The 21,086-nt window shown below is 40.1% G+C and overlaps 1 protein-coding gene across 8 annotated transcripts in view; it reads left to right on the forward strand.

The window, feature by feature from the left end:
- LOC140328057 (serotriflin-like) overlaps nucleotides 1–21,086 on the forward strand; it is a 42,427-nt gene that overhangs the window by 16,086 nt on the left and 5,255 nt on the right. For 4 of the 8 annotated variants that reach the window (XM_072407372.1, XM_072407379.1, XM_072407373.1 and 1 more), the window contains 5 exons: nucleotides 2,909–2,980; nucleotides 7,337–7,453; nucleotides 8,551–8,641; nucleotides 11,130–11,275; nucleotides 12,894–12,988. In XM_072407372.1, coding sequence (XP_072263473.1) covers nucleotides 2,909–2,980; nucleotides 7,337–7,453; nucleotides 8,551–8,641; nucleotides 11,130–11,275; nucleotides 12,894–12,988 — 521 coding nt within the window. Of the gene's footprint in view, nucleotides 1–1,621; nucleotides 1,675–2,691; nucleotides 2,789–2,908; nucleotides 2,981–7,336; nucleotides 7,454–8,550; nucleotides 8,642–11,129; nucleotides 11,276–12,893; nucleotides 12,989–21,086 lie in introns of all 8 variants that reach the window. The other 4 variants (XM_072407375.1, XM_072407376.1, XM_072407378.1 and 1 more) reach the window with 2 other exon arrangements.

Genomic DNA, 21,086 nt, shown 5'->3' on the forward strand with positions numbered 1-21,086 from the left:
CAATAACTGTGTACTGTAGTCTTCTTCATGGGTAAATAAGGCATCCCCCTGAAAATAAGCCCTAGAGCATATTTTGGCCTTCCAAAAAAAATAAGACAGTGTCTTATCATCGGGGAAACAGGGTAGTGTTATTTGATACATTGTAAGGCATACAAGGCATACATTGCATTCCAAAGAATTTCGAATTTTCGCCATCTGGTTAAAATTAAACTGAGTAGATACAACTCCTTTTATGAAAATATAGCTTATACAAGTATATGGCTCACATTAGCTCTATCTATACAGTCCTGTAACAATACTTATTTAACCCTTCAAACTGGACGCGTTTCGCCCAGATGGGCTTCCTCAGGGGATACAGAGAACCTAGTATCAATTAGAATCACATTTTAAATGGGTATATAGATGTCAATATCAGGTTGGTACATATAAAAATGTAATTGGGAATACAGTAACTCTTGCAGCAATCAGGACATTTAGAAAAACTATAGTTATGATAAAAACATAGACCTACTATAATATAGTGTTCTAATTATGCCAGTACAATGATAATGAAATATCAGTGATTAGTGTAGCAATCACAAAGGCGTTTGGGTGCTCTGAAGGAAAAAAAGGATAACAAATAATGAATTAATTTAAAATTATCCTCTATTTCTATACATAATCATTTTCTCTGTGCCTTCAAAAAAGCCTGCTTTTTCTCCTTCTGTCCTTAAATTGAGCTTTTAATTATGTAAAAGTCAACAATAATAAATTACATAAATTATTGAGGCAGCCCATTCATGTTTTATGTAGAAGAGTGAAGGCAAATCAATAGACTGTCACATTGCATAGCATACCTTATTTTAAACCTAGCGATGATATGTGTGGCTATGTGCATGCCTTTGCAGGGTATTCACATCATGGATGGTGGGAGGGGCTGATGGTGCTTTACATAGCTTCCTGAAAATGTCAATCTGAGGAGTGTCAGATTAACAATTTTTGCATGCACACTACCATGGATACCGCCCATAGTTCATACAAAGCCTCCACAATAGAAATAACTGAAATGCAATGAATAAAAAAGGCATCATCCAGGGACAGTCAAGGATAACTGGATGTTCTCCAGTTAACAAATCAGATGGATGCTATTTGACTTTTTGCAGCTCACAGTGTACAATGTCAAAGTAAGTAATTTTGTCCTGGAGAGGAATCTGTACAGCTGTGCAACATTGTACATGAGACTAGAGTTTTTGTTTAAATGTTGGTATTTAAGTGAATAAATAATATTATTGCTGGCCTTTCTGGGATAAAGGCTGTCCATTTGATCTGAGTAGATAATTAATAGTACATTTTATTCTGTTTACAATACATCCTTAGCATTGTTATTCCATTCATATTCTTATCCAGAACTTTTTTTATTATTAACATTTGTTCCTGCCCACGAAAAGTTAATGCCACTTCTACAGCCTTTTATAGCTATATAATCATGTAAAGTTCAGGGTTGGTGGTCAGTGAATAATTAAAGTGAGTTTCCAGACAAAACTTTTTGATACAGTATAGGAACTTTTTTTCTTGCCCTGGCATTACAATTAAAACAATTCTGTACCTACTTGATAAAAACAAAAATGTATTTCCTTTGCAGCCTTGGTCCCTATTGGATAACATCATGCATTTTACCAAGTGAAAACATAAAAGGTGTGTACAAATACACCCAGTGAGGTTGCATTCTTATCTTCCTTACCAAATTTAGAAAAAACTTTATTAAGACAGAACTTATCCTAGGCTAGAGTGCTAAGCACTAATTCACTGCACTAGCTGTCAATTTAATGTTTGAACATCCTGTAAACATATTATGCTCTATTATCTTCAACATGAGTAGCACAAGGGTAAAATATCATAATGTAAATACATTTATTTGGAGTGTGAACTAAGTGTAGGGGCTTTAGTTTCTGTGCCTGTGTAGTTCAAAACAAATACAGATACAGTGAGCATGCTCACGACATTGAATCTTTATGCTTTAATCCTATAATCATTCTATCTAAAATAAATGTCATCAGCTAATCAGAGCATGCCTTTTGTTTGTCTTTGCTTAGCTTTTCTTCCAGAACAATATTTGACTTTAGGATGACAGATAAAAATTCTAAAATGTGCCAAGGGATTATGTTTTTTATGATAATATAATCCAGGAAACACAAGTCTTTATCCCCAATTTTGGCAATTAAATCTTCAATAATCACATTGCATTATTGTTATTATTTTTAAAACAAATTATATTTGTTGAAAAAACAGACCAACCTATTTGCTGTGCTTGCCAAATACACCAATGATTTAAAGTGTATCTTAAGGCATAATCAATCAAAACATGAAGTTCAAATGAATATTCTGCCTTTTTCAAAATATTTTACAAAAATGCTGCATGTACAGAAAAAAATCCACTCTGCTCTTAACTTGTATATACCTATATTTACTTATATATAATTATTTTTTATTAACTCCTATTTTAGGCAGAAAACACAGTGCTTTTTTTCTGCACAAATTCCAAACAGGGTTTCAAGCCCTGCCTTCTAAACTACAGAACTTCAAGTATTCTCCACCCTTACTCTCTTACTTCACATGCAGAAAATATTTATTTTCCAGCAAAACAATGCTACTTGCTTGGCTCATATACTGGTTCTAATTTACTAAACAAATTTAGGCTATTTGTCTAGCCAGGCAAATTATCAGCTGTACTGTTGCTGCAAGATGACGTAGAGAAACATGATTACAGACATCAAATGTTAACAAATTGTGGTGAAAAGATGTAAATATGGTACGCGGCACCCTATCCTTTTAATAATTGTGTCCCTAAAATGCTTACATTAATAATACTTTTATTACGACCTACACATTATTTTTATGCATTGTTTTATTATATTTAATCTGTTTACAGATGAACTTGTTGACACCTCTTTCGTGCTGCATTTTGGTCTTGATCATATCGTTTCAAGAATTTTTTTGTCAGGTAAGTATTTGCTGGTGAATCTATTGTGAATGGTCCTTTGTTTGCACTTCCACAGTAACTGACTGTGTCTGTAGCCTAAATATGATGCTTGCATGTGTTCCAAGAACTACTCACTTCTGCCACTATATTTTGCCATGACTTAATTTTGTAACACCATTGATCTATATTCTAAGTAACTAAAGTATACATTTGCACTGTGCATTCTTGCCTAAATCCACTAATCTTATCACTAGTGAGGCAAGTCTTCTGGCATAAGCCATTGTTTATTGATCGTCCAACTTTCAAGGTATAAATTCCCAAATAATTCCTAATCAAACCCTTTCCCCCCTCCCATCATGGATCAAGCACCTTTCACTGTGCATTAGTGAGCCAACTCTGGAATGAATCAATGTAGAACACTATTTGGACATTGCTGAACATTTTATTATGTAGTGATTATGTCCTATTTAACCCTTTCAGTGAACGGGTAAGATATACCAGTGTCCACAGTTTTATGAGTTAAAAATGTAGTGCATATTTTGTTTCATTTATCTGAAAGAAAAACATGCAAGGGGTACTACTTTTTAAAACAAGGTCATTAAAGATAATTTAAAATGGTGCAACAAGAATTTGTGCTCCCTGTTCAATCCAAAAAAGGTGTTGTAGAATCTAGATCACCAAAGAAGGAAGGGAGCAAAACATAGCCCCCCTCCCTTTTGAAAAATTAGATTCCTGCCTGCTTCCATCAATGGGCCTGATTTATTAAAGCTCTCCAATGGTGGAGAGGATAAACTTTTATCAGTGAAACTGGGTGATCCAGCAAACCTGGAATAGATTTGACCAGAATTGAAAACATTTGCTAACAAAAAGGAAATGACTTTTAAGAAATCCATTCCAGGTTTTCTGGATCACCCAGCTTCACTAAAGAAACTGTATCCTCTCCAGCCTTGGAGGAGCTTGGAACCCCCATGGTGATAATCCTGAGTGTGACTCAGGGTGGATTTTACAAGCTAAAAGCAGTAATTCCGAGTCACACTCGGGGTCGCCTAAAACATAAAAAAACCCCACTTAACTTATTCTGTTGTCATACCCCGGCATCCTGCTGGTCCCCACAGCTCCTCCGGACATGTTTTCTCTTTTTGATCTTCTCCCGGCGTGTGCAGAGACGATCCTTGGGTTTATCTCAGTGTCGTCGATGCATGTGTCGATGCGGGCCGGAGGATCAACGGGAAACTCAAATAATAGATATATATATTTATATATTTAAATATATATATATATATATATATATATATATATATATATTATATATAATATACAAGCTACTGTACAGTTATTTTACAGTTATTACATGTTTACCTATTTTTTTTATTTTTTTACGGATTTTTGTGTTGTTTTAGTTTATTATTAAATGTTTTAAATATTGGACATATTTTGGTTAATTATACCTAATAATTACAGGCCTACAATGTAGAATAAATTTATAGAAAACGCTTTTTGCATGGAAATATGGACCGAATTAGAACGCTAGGGGGGTTACTAAATCAGGCCCCATGGCCTAACCCCAGTGTTGTGGGCGTTTGAAAGCAGGAAGCTTATTTGGAATCTGTATACCCCTTTTTTAGAACATCTCCACAAGGAGAAAAACAATGTTGGTTACATTGGCAACAACAAGCAATCATTAAATAATTCTGCTCTAGCCTATCTACCCTATACCTTTTAATTGCTTTTAAAGAGGCTAACATGTTGAGTTGAGGACAGGATTAGGAGCACAATATTTCTTGTGTTCCTCTTGGAACACACACTGTATGGTCTAGTAGACCCTGTACTGCCTCTTCTTCATTAGTTCCTCTCAATAAATTTCTTTACTACTTTTATTATGTTTTCACTATCCTGTTTCTTATGATCTTGCTTTCAAAATATCTCTTTCTGTACAATTCTGTCTGATTGAATCAATTAACCTTTCAGGATAGCTAAGAGATTTAAAAGCAAAAAAGTCCCCATACAATGAATACTCATGTAAGGTCTGTACCTCCCAAATGGGAGACACACTTTGTAAAACCACCCAAAAACCAGCTTATTATTGCTCATAAAATGAGTACAAATCTGAAAAAAAAGCACAGAGCTTCTGTGGTACAAAGTTTAATAAAGCATCAAAAAAGCATTATTATTATTATTATTATTATTATTAACAAACAGGATTTATATAGCGCCAACATATTACGCAGCGCTGTACATTAAATTTGACATAAATTGGCATACATTTTTAATTACAAAAACGTCCTGAATCAGTCCACAAATGGTCACACATAAAGGTCACAATTTTAAACCAGACATTCACTTTAACCCAATGTATTTCGCAGAATGTAACCTGCTTCTTCAGGGGAAGGAGAAATATCACTTTGGTGCTAGATAGATTAACATGAAACAACAAAATTTTAAAGACACTTCAGATTTACTTAAAAAATTGAAGGCTATAAAGTGCCTCAGAGTACAATTTTGGTCACATTAGACAGTGAAGTATATGTCAGGTGAAAGGGTTGGAAGTAATCTTCTTTCCTACCACATGAGACGGAATCACAAACACATTATAATAACATTATTTGGTCACTTTCAAAATTTTTTGGTCCAAGGCATGGCCATAGGCACAAAATGTGCCCCTGACCTATGCGAACATCCATTTATGCAGATAAGAAAATTAATTGTTTTCCAGTGTGGACGTCCCCATGTAACTGTGCCATATACTATCTTGGCACAGGTACATTGATGACATTCTGATCCTGTGGACAGGTGACACTGATACCTTACAAGAGTTCCTTCAGCTACTACAGGTTAATGAGTTTAATCTGAAATTTCTGAATCTACCATTTCCACTTACTTATAACTTTTACAAAGTTTTTCAGGGTAGTTGCCAAACTCTTAGTGTGATGTTCATAATATTCCTTATTCTTATCACTTTCCTTAAAAATATTTTTCATGCAGCCTTTTCTATGTATTTAAATCCAAAAATGTCACACTAGAATTAATATATTGACTGATAATAAAAAAATATTCAATCTATAGAAAATGTCTAAATTTATTAATGTTAGAATTTCTAAAAACATACTCCCTCTTCAGATTAGCAGCAATGGATTCAGTATGTTTGGTGCAAGCTCTGCCTCTGGTGCTTAATTTGTCTGTAAATAATAAAAAAATAAAGGAAAACCATAAATAATTGTAAAATAATTATAATATAAAAAATATTTAACAAATGTTTAAAATCTTTTTTGTAACTAAAGCTTTTTATTTTCTTTTTTTATTTCAAAATAGTGTCAGAATGTAACACTTAAAATGCTTTTTTTAGTTAATAAATTCTTTATTTCTTCTAGAGAACAATTTTGCAATAGCAATACCAATAGCTACTCCTCCTCCTTGTCAATTTTTTTTTTAAATGACAGGATAAAACCTGCCTAATGTCTCCATCTAAAATAGAGCCAAACAAGATGCTTACATACTGTCCTGACACTCTAGAATGTGAATATTGTCTCATGAATATTACACTCCATCATTTAGTGCAAGATAAAACCTACACTTTATTGGACATTTAAGTTGAGGCCTATCCAAGATGCTTACATACTATCATGTCACTTTATCATTTTTTTGACTTTTGTCTCATAAATATTACAGTCTTTTGCAACAGATATATATATTTGACTCTCTCTCTTTGAGGTCTATTCAAGGCTCTACATACTGTTCTACTGCTTATCAAACCAGTATCTACCAGTACAACATAGAGGTAGTCCCTGGGTTACATACGAGATAGGGACTGTACATTTATTCTTAAGTTGAATTTGTATGTAAGTCGGAACAGGTACAATATTTTAATAAATGCAATTAGGACTGATGTTTGTTTCAACATATTACTATGCAGCATGGTGTCAGTTACTGTATAAAATCCTCAGTGTGAGGTAATTACAAACAAAGCAAAAAAAAACTATATGAAGCCTACACATTCATTAACTTCTGGAGCAAGATATGCTTTGATATGCAAAAATATCACCTGCAGAGTTTTTCTTGGTTATTAAAGAGTTACAACCAAAAACATTCTTCTGCAAGTCATGCAAACTGTTCCCTCCCTCCATCAAGCCTCCGTCCGGTACACAAGTGAGCAGGGAAGCCCTGTTCTAGTTGTCCGTGTGTCGAATTCTTTTAACTCGGAGACTACCTGTACCAGTAGTTTATATTTTAAAACTTTTGGAAGAATTGATGATATAAGGGACAGTAATGTGTAAAGGCTTTATTACATTTTTTCAAATTTCTGCTATATCTGATAGAGGTATATTACTGATATGAATATTACTCATCTCTCACTGACAAAAGATTCTCATGATTTTCCAGGAGGAATTCTATTCAAAGAACTCATGTGACAATGAGGAAATCAGAACATTTATTGTTAACAGACACAATGAACTGAGAAGCAAGGTTCAACCACCCCCAGCAAATATGCTAAAGATGGTAATTGTTTTTCTGTTCAAAATTGTCTATGACCATGCAAATAATACACAAATAATGCACAAAATGTAAACCTGAGAAAAGCATTGGATTTGTAAATAAATAGTGACCAAAAAAGACAAACTCCTATTTAAATGTAAATCTAGAATTAAAATTCAAGCTACACATGACTTCATAGATCAGGTTTGCAGTTATTATTTTAATACATTCGCATAAATGATAAACTGGTTATGTTACTAGTCCCTGGGCAATATAGAATGATATAACCTCTAGCTACTAAAATAGCACCTTTGTAAATATTTTAATTAATGCCATAAATTAACAAAGACAAGAAAGAAGAAAACTGTAGACTGTCACTACTGCCTCCTATCTGAGAGAATTTTCTGAGTAAGTCACCTAGAACATATTGTGGTACAGATCAATATGACAACCAGACAACTTGCATAACACCTTGTCACTTCCTTATACAGGGGGGGCCAGCACATAACCAAACCCACAACCAGAGGGAATGCTGGAGCAAAGGCAGCTCAGGTGGTGTTCACTCTTACGCCAGTAGATGGAACGCGTCTGCGGAATACTATAGTCCTCTGGGGTAGGAGGGCAAGTTTTAGGCAGTCACATGATTCAGAGCAGGTGGACCAGTAAATTTTTGGTCAAAGCTGGGGAGTGCAAGGTAGGTGACTCAGAAGAGGGAGAATATCTCCTGGTCCTGTGGGGATCTGTGACACCCGCAAAGGCTTTGGCTGGAGTTCTTCCACTGAGGGGTACATTTATAGAGCAGTAATGCTACCATATAACACCTGATGCTGCTTTAAAAACAAAAGGTAAACAGTCACATTTATACAAAATAGTAGTATGCTTAAAACAAAAAGCTTGGATAGGGACACACAATTAAAAACTACTGCTGAATGTATTACAGAGTGAATAGGTATATCCACTTTCTGTTATAAATTGTCCCCTATTGAATTATACAGGTGGGGATTTACCCAATGTAAAAATATAATGTAAGGAAAAGTTTATTCACAATTGTTTAGGGCTGATCTTTTTGGTCTATAGCAGCACTCATACACTTTGCTTGTTTTTATTGCTTTTTCTATTAGAAATGGTTTGACCACGTAGCACTCAATGCACAGAACTGGGCTAAAACATGTCCATCTGGCCATAGCAAACAAGACTTTCGAAGGACTTCGGGTAAGTAACAACTAAGGATGGGGTTCAAGCTTAGAGGCACCTTTTATTTGAGGTAAGCCACGACCTTTGAAAAAATACAAATATGTTAAGGTTTGTATCTGGAACTGTAAATTACTGCATAGCCTTTGCCTCTGGTAAGATAAGTCCCAAAAGTTCAATATGTCCTAATAGGTCCTATGGACAGGCCAGCTCCCACATATAAAAGGATGGGGTTTCTGAAGGAAGAAAGTAGGATGCACACCTGTGCAAGGCAGTGCTTTGCTGTAAGGTGGAGGGTCTCATACCATTGTATATCCCCTTCAATGGTTCTTAGACTGTTCTTAGTTCTTAGACTGCCCTACTTCGGACTTTTTATTCTGCATTAGCATTGTGTTAGTGTCTCATGGTGGGATGATGGACTCACCATGTCACCAGCCCACTTTGGCAGAGCCTGGTTTTCTCCAGAGCCTCTAGAGGGAAGGATGTTGAGGTGCAGGCTGTTGTCAGGTTGTGGCTCCCATGCATGCAGGGGCTAGTACCTGCTGACAGGTTAGGACCAAAGCTTAGTACAGAAGTGTGAGGCAGAAGCTAAGTCAGAGAGGCCAGAGGTCAGGGCAGGTGGCAATCAGGAGTAGTCAAGAATAGCCAGACAGAGCTGGGGTCGGTATTCCAAAGAAGTCAGGATCAGGAATGCACACAGGGACACATGGAAGCAGAGCCTAGGAGAAATTCTTGTTTGGGCAACATCCTGTGGCCAGCCTCTTCTTTTTATAGGGAAATTTATGGTAACTGGTAATTGTATAATGAGATGGAAGGATAGACACGCTTTTGTAGGCACTTTTAAAACAATTATTATATTTTAATCTCATGCAATTTAGACCTATTCTTACCATAGACCAACTAGTCTGTAACGTACACAATATACCCTTTAAAAATGAGGGTTATTTAACAGTGATTACATTTATATACTCTTACAATTCAAGTACAGATATAGTTTAAAGAGGTCTCAAGTCCCGACGCAATTCGCCCAAAAGGTTTCTTCAGGTGAGAGTTGAGATGTATACTATTTAATTACTGTAATATAGGGTTGATAAAATCATCTGTGGACGTTCATGCCAAGTTACCCCAAAAAGAAAATGTTGTTGATAATAACTGATGAAGATTTGTTCAGAAGTATGTTAAAGGATGAAAAATTGCTGTCAAATATAGATTTGACTAGGAAGATACTCTAGGGTAATTGAACGGTGGTATTGGTATGTGTGGATGTAAAGATAAAGAAATTTTGTAAATTAGTGAGGTGATTAGATGAACATGTGAAAGTCTGCTGAGTAGCAGGAAAGTACTTATGTACATCAAGGGATGTTTTCAAATATCAAGGGAGCAAAGCTGAGGTGTAAGGTGTAAAGATAATTCAAGATGATAAGGGCTTGCTTATTGAATAGTTGGTTAGAATCATTGCTGATATAAGTGAAGTAGGGAGCGAGGCGCCGGCAGCCAGTCTCAAAAAAAAAATGGTAAATGGTATCCGACCCACCACCAGGGAAAGTGCTGGGGCGGAGGGAGCTCAGGTGGTGTTTACACCGCCTCCTGCAGATGGACTGCTTCTACAGAATATTCTGGTCCTCTGGGGTAAAGAGACAGCTCTCATGGGGTCACATTACTCAGACCAGAAGATGGGATTTCTGGGCTGCTGCTGCTCTGTGAAGATGTGTGTGAGTTGGGTGGCACACATCCCCAGGTCCTGAGGATGTCTGTGACACATTGATGTTCAAATTTAGCACAGTTACACATATGTCTCAAATCAGCCCTTTGTGAAGATAGGGCCTTGTTGGGCATTACAAGTTCTTTTACAGCAATCTCATCCATCCAGGTCTATATGGAGCATTTTTTGTGTTCTAATATTTATTAAGTATATTATAAAATTGAGTCCTTGCTTGATTCATATTAATGGGATGTTTGCTAACTTAAATAAATAATTTGGACCACCTCAATTATGTAGGTTATAATGTTTTTGATGATTGTTGATCCGAGCAGATGTTTTTGGTGATTATTAATTCAGTCTGAGAAACGATCTACACTGAGAACTGATGAAATCCTTTCAACCCTTTTACAGCCCACGTAGGTGCAATATCTGCTGGGATACTGCTTTGTTTTATGATAGCCATATACAATTTGACTGTATTTTGTATAATGTTAACTGTGTTTGGCTTGTTCAATACAGATGGTAACCTTTTTACTCCAGATTGCAAATGTCTTCCTAGCAAAGCAAATCCTTCTACTAAAACAAACGTTTAGCAGGCCAGATTTTCATGAAGTTATTAAAAGTTTACAGCGTAAATACCTGCTAGGAGGAGACTAGGGACCACATAAAACCATATTCCTGAGAATGAAAGACTTGTGTGACCCTCAATCTATTGGTGTTTTTTTGGTGTTGGAGAGTGTTGCTTGTTACGTATGTATATATATTTATATATATATATATATATATATCTTTTTTTGTTTTTTTTAGATTGGGGATGTGGAGAGAACCTGTTCTTGTCTAACAGGCCAATAGGCTGGTTTAAAGTTATGCAAGGTTGGTGGGATGAAAATTTAAACTTTGAATATGGCAAAGGAGCAATAGCAGTGGGCAAAGTAATTGGCCATTACACTCAGGTACATGTAACATTTTCTTCTATTTATTTTTATATTAGCTCAAACTAAACTATATCACTTGATTTGCTGAATTGTTTCAGACTATCCAAATCCAATGTTACCCTAGTAGTGGGGCTTCCCTTACTATGTAAGGGTTAAATGTGTGTGTGCTTGCCTAAAAGAACAATTAAAAGCTCTTTAATTTATCCTATACCTCATTCCTGTTGGCTTTTTGGATTCACTTGCAATGCAGAAACGGCAATCCTACATTGTAAAAGTGTCTAATATGCTGTTAAAGGCACAAAAAAGTAATTAAAACTGTTTTGTTATGTTTTGCTAGCTAACAATAACCACTTTAATTCTTGAAGTGCAGGAGGAAAGCCACTGAAAGTGTATCTTTGACTGTTCCATGTAGTACAGCTTTAATTTCTAAGTATAATGTTGAATTAATTTTTAAATTATACCTACATTCAACATTTTTACTTTATATAGAAGGGTTGTCTATCCTTCCATGTAAAGTTAAATGTTGTTGTTTTTTTTTTTTTTTCTTTAAAAAAACAAAACAAAAAGGTTTCAGCACCACCCCTTTAAGTCTTGGCAATCAAGACTTATTGGGAGCGCAGAGCCTCTCGGGATACCTACGTCATGCCATGCCTCCCAGGGCTCTGGCTGCTCCTTCTGCTTATGCCCAAATATCTGGCATGTGCAGAAGGGGCATTCTTCCTCCTAGGGAAAGAGATAACGATCTCAAGCATGAGCAGTGAGATCAGCTTTTATTTTTTTTTTCCCGTTACTGTGGCTACGTCACCTAGCCTTGCACTTGCACAATGCAAGATCAGGTGACGAAGTAAGAAGACTGAAGAAGAACACGAAAGAGAAGATTGAAGATGGCATTGCCCGGCTCTTCCTCTGCAATCGGACAAGAAAAACTCCAGGATGAAGCCAGAACGGATTGTGGGAAGGACCAGTGACATCGAGGGACCTGCGAGATTAAAAGTAAGTGTAATTTTTTTGCTTTTAGTTTAGTCCCACTCAACAGGAACTAACTAACTCAGCAGGTGACTAAAGTGCTTCAAAATGATAAAAAAAATAGTTCTCCAAGTATCCTTCTTCACAATTACCTCCACTTTAGTAAGCCTTATGCTTAACATAAGGATATACATAGTCAAGGTGCTCTTCATACAGAAATATTAGCCTATTCTCTTGGAACACCAAACAGTCTTTCTCCATTCAACTTGAGTATTCCCTTTTTGGAAGGATGCATCAGTCTTTTTTTATCTTTGGGAGTACCAGTAAGACTATTCTTACCATATGTTTCAGTGGTATGTTGCCAAAAAAGAGTTCTAGTTTTTACTGATTTTACTGATCTTTATGTTTGTTTCAGGTAAGAGTCATAAAAAATGTCTTTAAGCCAGTGTATCTGCATAGAAGCAGGATAAATAGCATTTTTTTTTAAATTTATATAGCAAAGACGGAATAATAAGTATAAATATAAGTGCCATGTCACGGCAGTGGTGCCGGGGAACTCAGTAATAAACATAGACACCTTACATTAAATTACAAATGTTACTTAGCTCTATAAGGTGAAAATAATAGAAACCTATTTGTATTGATAATGATATATTTTCCTCCTTTGCAGTTTGTCTGGCACAAATCTTGGCAGATAGGTTGTGCTTTCCATTATTGCCCTGGCATAGAAATGTGCTATATCTACGTGTGCCATTACTGCCCTGCGTAAGTACAACTAACTTTGACTTAAACCAGTAAAACTTACAAAATGTTGAGTATGTAATCTAATACCCATTGGAACTCCCATTGGAAAAGGATGTCCAACAAGCTCAGATTGCTTTGATGGTTGTGTCTAGTGTCTAGTTTTGTTCGAATTCTAATGTTCGTCCTAATGTTCGACCCGAATATGGCCGTTCGAATTCGAGTCAACCCGACCCGAATTTTGCTGGATTCGAAGCCCCGAATTCGGCCCTCCCACAATGACTGGGGACCTCCCCCATAATGCCTAGGGCCCTCCAATAACATCAGGGATGGTCTCCTCCATGTTTGTTGTGGAAGGCAGCCGATTGGCTGTCTGTCACTGCATGCAACACAGGCAGCCATTGGCCTATATAAGGCCAGGGCGTGCCTGCATTTACCACTCCTGACAGAGATTTGCTAGCATCACAACCTTTCTGTGCTTGGCTTGCTTTGTCAAAGAAAAAAAAAGTGCTTTACTTAGTTAGACTGTGTCACACACACTATTAGTCAGATAGATAGTTGGACTGTACTGTATTGGTGCAGTTCTGAAATCTACTACTCAGATAGGTAGAGTGTTTCACTGTAAGATAGATACATAGATAGGCAAACAGATAGTCAGTCAGTGTGTTACATACACACAGCCTGAGCCAGGGTACCCTTCCTGACTGCGTGCACAGTATCACACTTGTACTGAGAGACAGTCACACAGACACAGTGTATACTGCAGTATATAGTTTGTATACTATGCTGCATATTACAAGCGTCACCAATGAAGGAAAGTGCTGCATACAACACACACAGCACACTTGCACTTGCATATGTGGAGGAGTCCCACTGAGAGGTTGGAAAGGCGGAGCTACAAGCATTCCTTCAAGATGCTCAGTTGTTTCACCCATCTGATGAAGAGAGTCATTTCACAGGCTTTCCCCCCACATACTTTTCACCAGAAAACTCTGAGCCAGACAAGACAATTCAAACTTATTCCAAAAGGCTGCTGTTTCCTTTCGGCACATACAGGGAAACTGTCTCTTCTGATGATGATATTAATGATGATGTCCTTGGTACTACTTGGGGTGACCAAGGAGATCATCATAGGCAGGAAGAAGAGGAGGAGGAGGTTGCAGAGCTCCCTCAAAGAGGAGAGGGCGGAAGAGGGTAAAAGCTGCCCACACTCTGCAGTCTTCACGTACCAGTGAGTCAAGTCATAGTCTTCCATCATCGGAAGCTGTCACCACACCTGTGCCTCAACAACTGCGGACTGCCATCACAAGCACCAGCTCTAGAGCAGTTTTCGGCCCAGTTAGATGTTCGCGCAGGCATTTTTTAATGTCCATAGTGATGACAACACTATGGTAATCTGCAAACTGTGTGCTTAACACTTGAAACGAGGTAAAAACCCAAACAAACTTGGAACAAGTTGCATGAGCACACATTTAAAAAGCAACCCTCAGTAACCTGGCAGGAACACCTGGTCAAAGCCCACAGCTCTGTGCGACCACCTTAGCCCAAGAAGCAAGCTCAAACTGCTAGGTCTTCCTCTGCTGCCTTTCCTCCTTCTGCCAACAAAGTTTCCAGTGCTGCTGCCAGCAATTTGAGTGGGGCATTTAGGCAGGCATTATCTTTTTCAGGCTTCACCAGCGGTGAGCAGGAGCTCCAACGCAGATCAGCCGCTGTTTGAAGCATTGCTAGCAGTCAAGATCAGGCATCATTGCCATCCTCCACACCTTCTACCCCATCGTCCATTCTTTCTGTGGTTAGCATTAGCAGCATCCAACCTTCCGCAAGCGCAAGAGGAAATATGACCCAAATGGCCCCAAAACAAAGCTGATCAATGCAGCAATTGCACAGCTGTTTGCGTTAGAGCTCCTCTCTTACCATTCCTCTGCGCGAACCCACAATACGTCATGCCTAAGTGACAGTATTTTGCAGAAAAATGTGTTTTGCTTTGCATGAACACGTGCAGAGCAATGTGTCCACAGCCCTGCAGCACTAAGTTTCTGGCAAGGTGCACCTGACAACCGACAGTTGGTCGAGCAAGCATGGAATAGGAAGATACATTTTCTATACAGCTCACTGGGCAACTTTGGTGGCAGCAGGGGACGATGCAGCTTCAGCAAGGCCTGCATACCTACCTCCGCTCTGAGCACATTGCCATGCAATCTCCTCCTCGACCTCCACTTCCACCTCCTTCTTTGATTCTTGTGTCTCAACCTATTCCTCCAGAGATACTTTGCCATGGAGACCCAGCACCTCCCATTCGGCAGCATCTGTTCACTGCCAGGAACCACCTGCAGTTTGCTATTTCGCTGCACAATTTAGATGTTGCCATGCAGTCCTGATTACCAGCCAGTCCCAGATTGGTGGATTTACAGCGAAATCTCAATCTGCTAGTGCACCAGTTAATTTGTGATTAATTTGGCCACTCATTGGAATTCCACCTTTTACATGCTGCAGGGGCTGGCTGAACAACAGAAAGCAGTGGTGGATTACGTGGCAGAGTCTGTTCATTTAAGGTGTATTGTCAACTTTTGAAGAGGCGACCAGGAAGATCAGTAGGTATCAGGCCTGTGTCAGTGACACCATCTCCATCATATGCCTGCTGGAACAGATGATGGTGGATCTCAGACACCACACAGAGCGAGCACTGCATCAAGAAATGACATTTCAAACATCATCTCGGACATGGGTGCCTACTAGGCATAGTGCACCACAAATCCAGGAAGGGGAGGAGGTAGAAGAGGATGAGGAGGACAGTGCAGGCATGGGAGAAGGGGAGGAAGGGGCAGAGGAGGATATTGAGGGTACATGGCATCCATCCACCCAAACACAAGGTGGAATGTCCCGTGAATGGCAAGACCAGGCGGAGGAGGAGGACAACCCTGTGCTGCTGTTCGACCCACAGGAGTGTGGATCCAGAATTACCTCAGCTGTGGGAACTTTAAGCCACATGACAGCCTTCATGCAGGAGTGCATAGCCATAGTGGTTTGTACGCTGTGCAATCAGAGCCTGGAGTGAGGCATGAATGTTCTAAACCTGAGCAACACCTGCATGATCAGGCATCTAAATGCAAAGCACCAGCTGCAGTGGAGTAAACACCTCAAAAACCACAAAAGATCTCTGGCTCCTCTTGCTCTCTCTTTTGCTGCAGTCTCGGCCTCTTCCTCCCCCTCTGGAGTGACAGTGGCACCTGCCACCCTGCAAACAGAGGATTTGGCAGCAACATCACCACCTCCGTCACCGTCACCAAGCATCACCAGACTGTCCCATGGAAGCGTTCAGCTGTCCATCTCCCAAACACTGGAGAGAAAGAGGAAGTACCCCCCTACCCACCCACGATCCCTGGCCCTGAATGCCAAAATTTCTAAATTCCTGGCCTTTGAAATACTGGCATTCCGACTGGTGGAGATTGAGACTTTTAAAAACCTTATGGCGGTGGCTGTCCCACAGTACGTGGTTCCCAGCCGCCACTACTTTTCCAGTATAGCCATCCCTGCCCTGCAAGTGGCGGACAAAATTAGGTGTGCACTGCGCAATGCCATCTGTGGCAAGGTCCACATAACCACCGATACATGGACCAGTAAGCACGGGCAGGGACGTTATATCTCCCTAACTGCACACTGGGTAAATGCAGTGGTGGCTGGAGGCGGATAGCAGTTTGGCATATGTCCTTCCGCCACCGAGGATTGCAAGACGTTTCTCTTTGCCTCCTGTTGCCTCCTCTTCCTACTTCGCTTCCCCTCTACCACTTCCTCATCTGGTCAGCGTAAAACTTCACCGCCATCTCAGCACAGCCAGGGGGAAACGACAGCAGGCTGTTTTGAAACCCATCTGTTTAGGGGAAAAAAATCCACACCACGCAGGAGCTGTGTGACATGGAACAACTGGCGAAATCTCGTAGCAGCTCTGGGCCTAGCCATTTTGACGCACATCCCTTGCCTGGTGCATGTGCTGAATTTGGTGGTGCAGAGGTTCCTGAAAAATTACCCTGATATGTCAGAGTTGCAGGGTGGTGTTTACAGCAGGGTGGCACCCAAAGCAGCTCATGGGCATCACTGGAGCATGGCTGGGTGGATACAGAGGACACAGGATACAGAGGCGATACACCTCCCACAGAGGACACCTCGTTGTTGCCTGGCACACATGAGCGACTACATGCTGCAGTGCCTGCGCAACGACCGCCGAGTTGCCCACATTCTAACCAGTGCTGATTACTGGGTGGCCACCCTGCTGGATTCCTGCTACAAGGACAATGTGCCATAACTGGGGCGTGATTGGAAGATGCGCGAGTACAAGTGCACACTGGTAGACGCGCTGCTGATGGCAGTCCTACCTGACAGCACGGGCTCAGTGGAAGCACAAGACAAAGGCAAGGGAGGAGGAAGAAGTCACCAACACAGCTTGGGCACCGCCAGCCCCTCAGAAGGGAGGGTTAGCAAGGCCGAAATATATAAAAGCTTCATCAGCACGCCACAACAACCAGCACCACCAGCTGATATTGAACGTCTTAGCAGGAGGCAGCATTTCAGCAACATGGTGGAACAGTACGTGTGCACACGCCTACACGTACTGACTGATGGGTCTGCCCCATTCAACTTCTGGGTCTCTAAATTAGGCACATGGCCTAAGCTTGCCCTTTACGCCTTGGAGGTGCTTGCCTGCCCTGTGGCCAGTGTATTGTCCAAACGTGTGTTTAGCACAGCAGGGGGGTAATCACAGACAAGCGCAGCTACCTGTCCACAGCCAATGATAAAGAGCTCATGTTCATTAAAATGAACCAGGCATGGATCCCACAGGACTTGTCCGTATCTTGTGCTGAATAGACAAGTATACCGAACTTCCAGGTGTTCACTCATCCCTAATCATAATTAAATATCTGTATCAGAATTAAATATCTGTATTTTTTTGAGAAATACAGAATTTTTTTTGGCTTTTTTGATAGCAAGTGGGATTAGAATGAAATATCTGTATTTTTAATGGATAAATACAGAATTTTTTCTGTTTTTTGTGATAGATTGCAAGAGGTGTCATAAAATAATATATGTATTTTTTGGAGAGAAACACAGAAATGTTTATGGTTTTTTTTTGATAGTGTCATGAACAGGACACTTGACAGGAGGTGGACCATCTGTGCTACCAGCACGTTTAGCCGAGGTGATATCAGAGTCCAAGGTACCGCCCGGTGTTCACCAGAGCACCCCGCAAGGGGTGTTGGGCTTTGCTGCAAACAGTAACCAGGTTGTGGCCCTCAGACTCACCCATGCAGGTAGCAGCTGACAGCTTGAAATAACCAAAGACACATTACAAAATCGACAGGCAGATTCAAAAGTGAAAACAGGACCGGCTCAGGGCAGGCAGAGAACAGGCACGGTCAGGACAAGCCAAGGTCAGAAACAGGAAACCAGGACTGGAAACTGAATACTACACAGGAACCTCAGGTAGTAAAACCTATTGCTGAGGCAATAGAACTCTGACTGAGCCCAGCATATATAGGGAGACTGACAGACTAGCTGGGCTAGGAGGACAGGTGAGAAACAAATGGTAGTTTGAAGTGCAGAGCAGCTAGAGCAAAGTGGGAACAGCTGCTCATCAAACACTACCAGAAGGACAACAAGTACCAGATCAGCAGTGCTGCTGATCTGTGACAGATAGCAAGTGTTAAAAGAATGAAATAGCTGTATTTTTTTTACATAAATACAGACTTTTTTTGGGGGATTTTTTGATAGATAGCAAGAGCTTTTGTGATTGCAAGAAGGTATCATAATTTAAGATACGTCTTGCAATCTATCACAAAAAAAAATTCTGTATTTATCGATAAAAAATACAGATAATAAATTATGAGAGCACTTGGTATCTATCCTAAAACCCATAAAAATGGCAGTATTTCTCTAAAAAAAAAATACAGATATTATTTCTGATACCATTTTGCTATATATCCCCAAAGCCATAAAAATTTCTGTATTTCTCTAAAAAAAATATAGATATTTAATTCTGATAGCACTTGGAATCTATCCAAAAGACCATAAAAAATTATATATTTCTCTCCAAGAAATACTGATATTTTATTCTGATAGCACTTTGTATCTATCTAAAAGGCCAAAAAAATTCTATATTTCTCTCTTAAAAATATTTTATTCTGATTTCACTTTGCTAAATATCCCCAATGCCATACAAATGTATGTATTTCTCTAAAACAAATACAGATATTTAACTGTGATAGCACTTGCTAGATATCCACAAATTATTAAAAATGTCTGTTTTTCCCCGCTGATTCCGCCAAGCCCGTTCCCTTTTATGTGGTTTCACTAGATAGTAGGAATGGGCAGTGTGAATTTCGTTCATCTATTCATGTTTTCAATAGCTACAGCTTCTACACTGTCCATAGAGGTGATGGCCTCAACCTCTAATGAGGTCCTTGCTCCGTCTAAGTGCCCACGACCTCCTTCTCCTGCTGTTATTTCTGCTGCCAGACCAGTTCTCAGCTCTAGATGCCAGTTACTAATGTTGTCCACACTACGTCGGAGGGCCTAACGCCTTTTCCTCATGCTGTTACTGCTGCTGCCTGCCCAGTACCCAACTCTAGATTCCAGATACTAATGCCATCCGCACTTGGTCTAATGTCGTCCCCATTTTGTCTCGGAGCCCACCACCTCCTCCTCTTGCTGTTACTGATGCTGCCGCCTGCCCAGTACCCAACTCTAGATGCAATATAATAATGCCCTCCACACTTGGTCTCAGAGCCCATCGCCTCCTCATCCTGCTGTTACTGCTGTTGCCTGCCCATTACCCAACTGTGGATGCCAGATACTAATGCCATCCACACTTGGTCTCAGAGCCCACTGCCTCCTCCACCTGCTGGTACTTCTGCTGCCTGCCCAGTACCCAGCTGTAGATGCCAGTTAATATTGCTGTTCATGCCGCATTAGTTACAGTTACAGGTTACAAGTTACAGCTAGCAGATAGGAAAAGGCAGTCCCCTACACTGCAATGTCTCCATTAGCTACAACTTCTACACTGTCCATGTAGGTGATGGCCTCAATCTTTAATGCTGTCCTTGATCCGTTTTAGAGCTTACCTCCTCCTCCTCTTGCTGTTACTGCTGCTGCCTGCCCAGTACCCAGCTGTAGATGCCAGTAAACAATGTTATTCAGGCCGCATTTTACAAAGTTACAGCTAGCAACTAAGAAAAGGCAGTCCCCCACACAGCAATGTCTCCAATAGCAACAGCTTCTACACTGTCCATATAGGTGATGGCCTCAACAACTAATGCCATCCTTGCTCCGTCTCAGGCCCCACCGCCGCCTCCTCCCAGTACCCAGCTCTAGATGCCAGTTAACAATGCCATCCACACTTCTCAGGGCCCACTGCCTACTTTTCCTGCTTATATTGCTGCCGCATACCCACTGCCCAGTACCCAACTCTATATGCCAGACTAGACTCAAGCTCAACAGGGTCTTCTTTCCCTGCTGATTCCGCCAAGCTTGTTCCCTTTCATGTTGTTTCACTGAATAGTAGGCCCTGAGACAGAGTGTGGATGGCATTAATAACTGGAATCTAGGGTCTGGGTGTAGTGCATCTTTATTGACACCCCAAAGTATGTAATGCAAGTGTGTAACATGAAATTTGTGATTGAACGTAGAAGGCCACGTCTTCTGCTTTATCCATCGGCACCACACTTTATTGGACCGAATTTCAGTGTGTGTTACCCCGGAACTGAGAAGTGGGACAGCAGACCCTCTGTATTTGTCGAGGTAATGAGATGGGAGACATCGGTATGTTTAACGGGAACCGGGAGGTCCTGGATGACCAGATTGGGCCATGAAGTTATTCAGCTCTGCAGACGTCAGGAGACCTCTCCACAACAAGTATGTGGCCCTCCTGGGAGACTCCATTCACAGATCCGTCTACAAAGATCTATTGAAAATACTGCAGAATGATGAGTTTCGGACTGAGAACCGCTCAAAGGGAAGGGTGAGATATAATTTGCAAACGACACGTTGGGGGACACGTCTGGGTGAAATGCACAATGGCATAACTTACCGCAAAGTGTGTCATTACAGAACTGACCACCACCTTGTACAATTC

This window comes from Pyxicephalus adspersus, chromosome 4 (assembly GCF_032062135.1).
Source record: "Pyxicephalus adspersus chromosome 4, UCB_Pads_2.0, whole genome shotgun sequence".
Taxonomy (NCBI): Eukaryota; Metazoa; Chordata; class Amphibia; order Anura; family Pyxicephalidae; genus Pyxicephalus; species Pyxicephalus adspersus.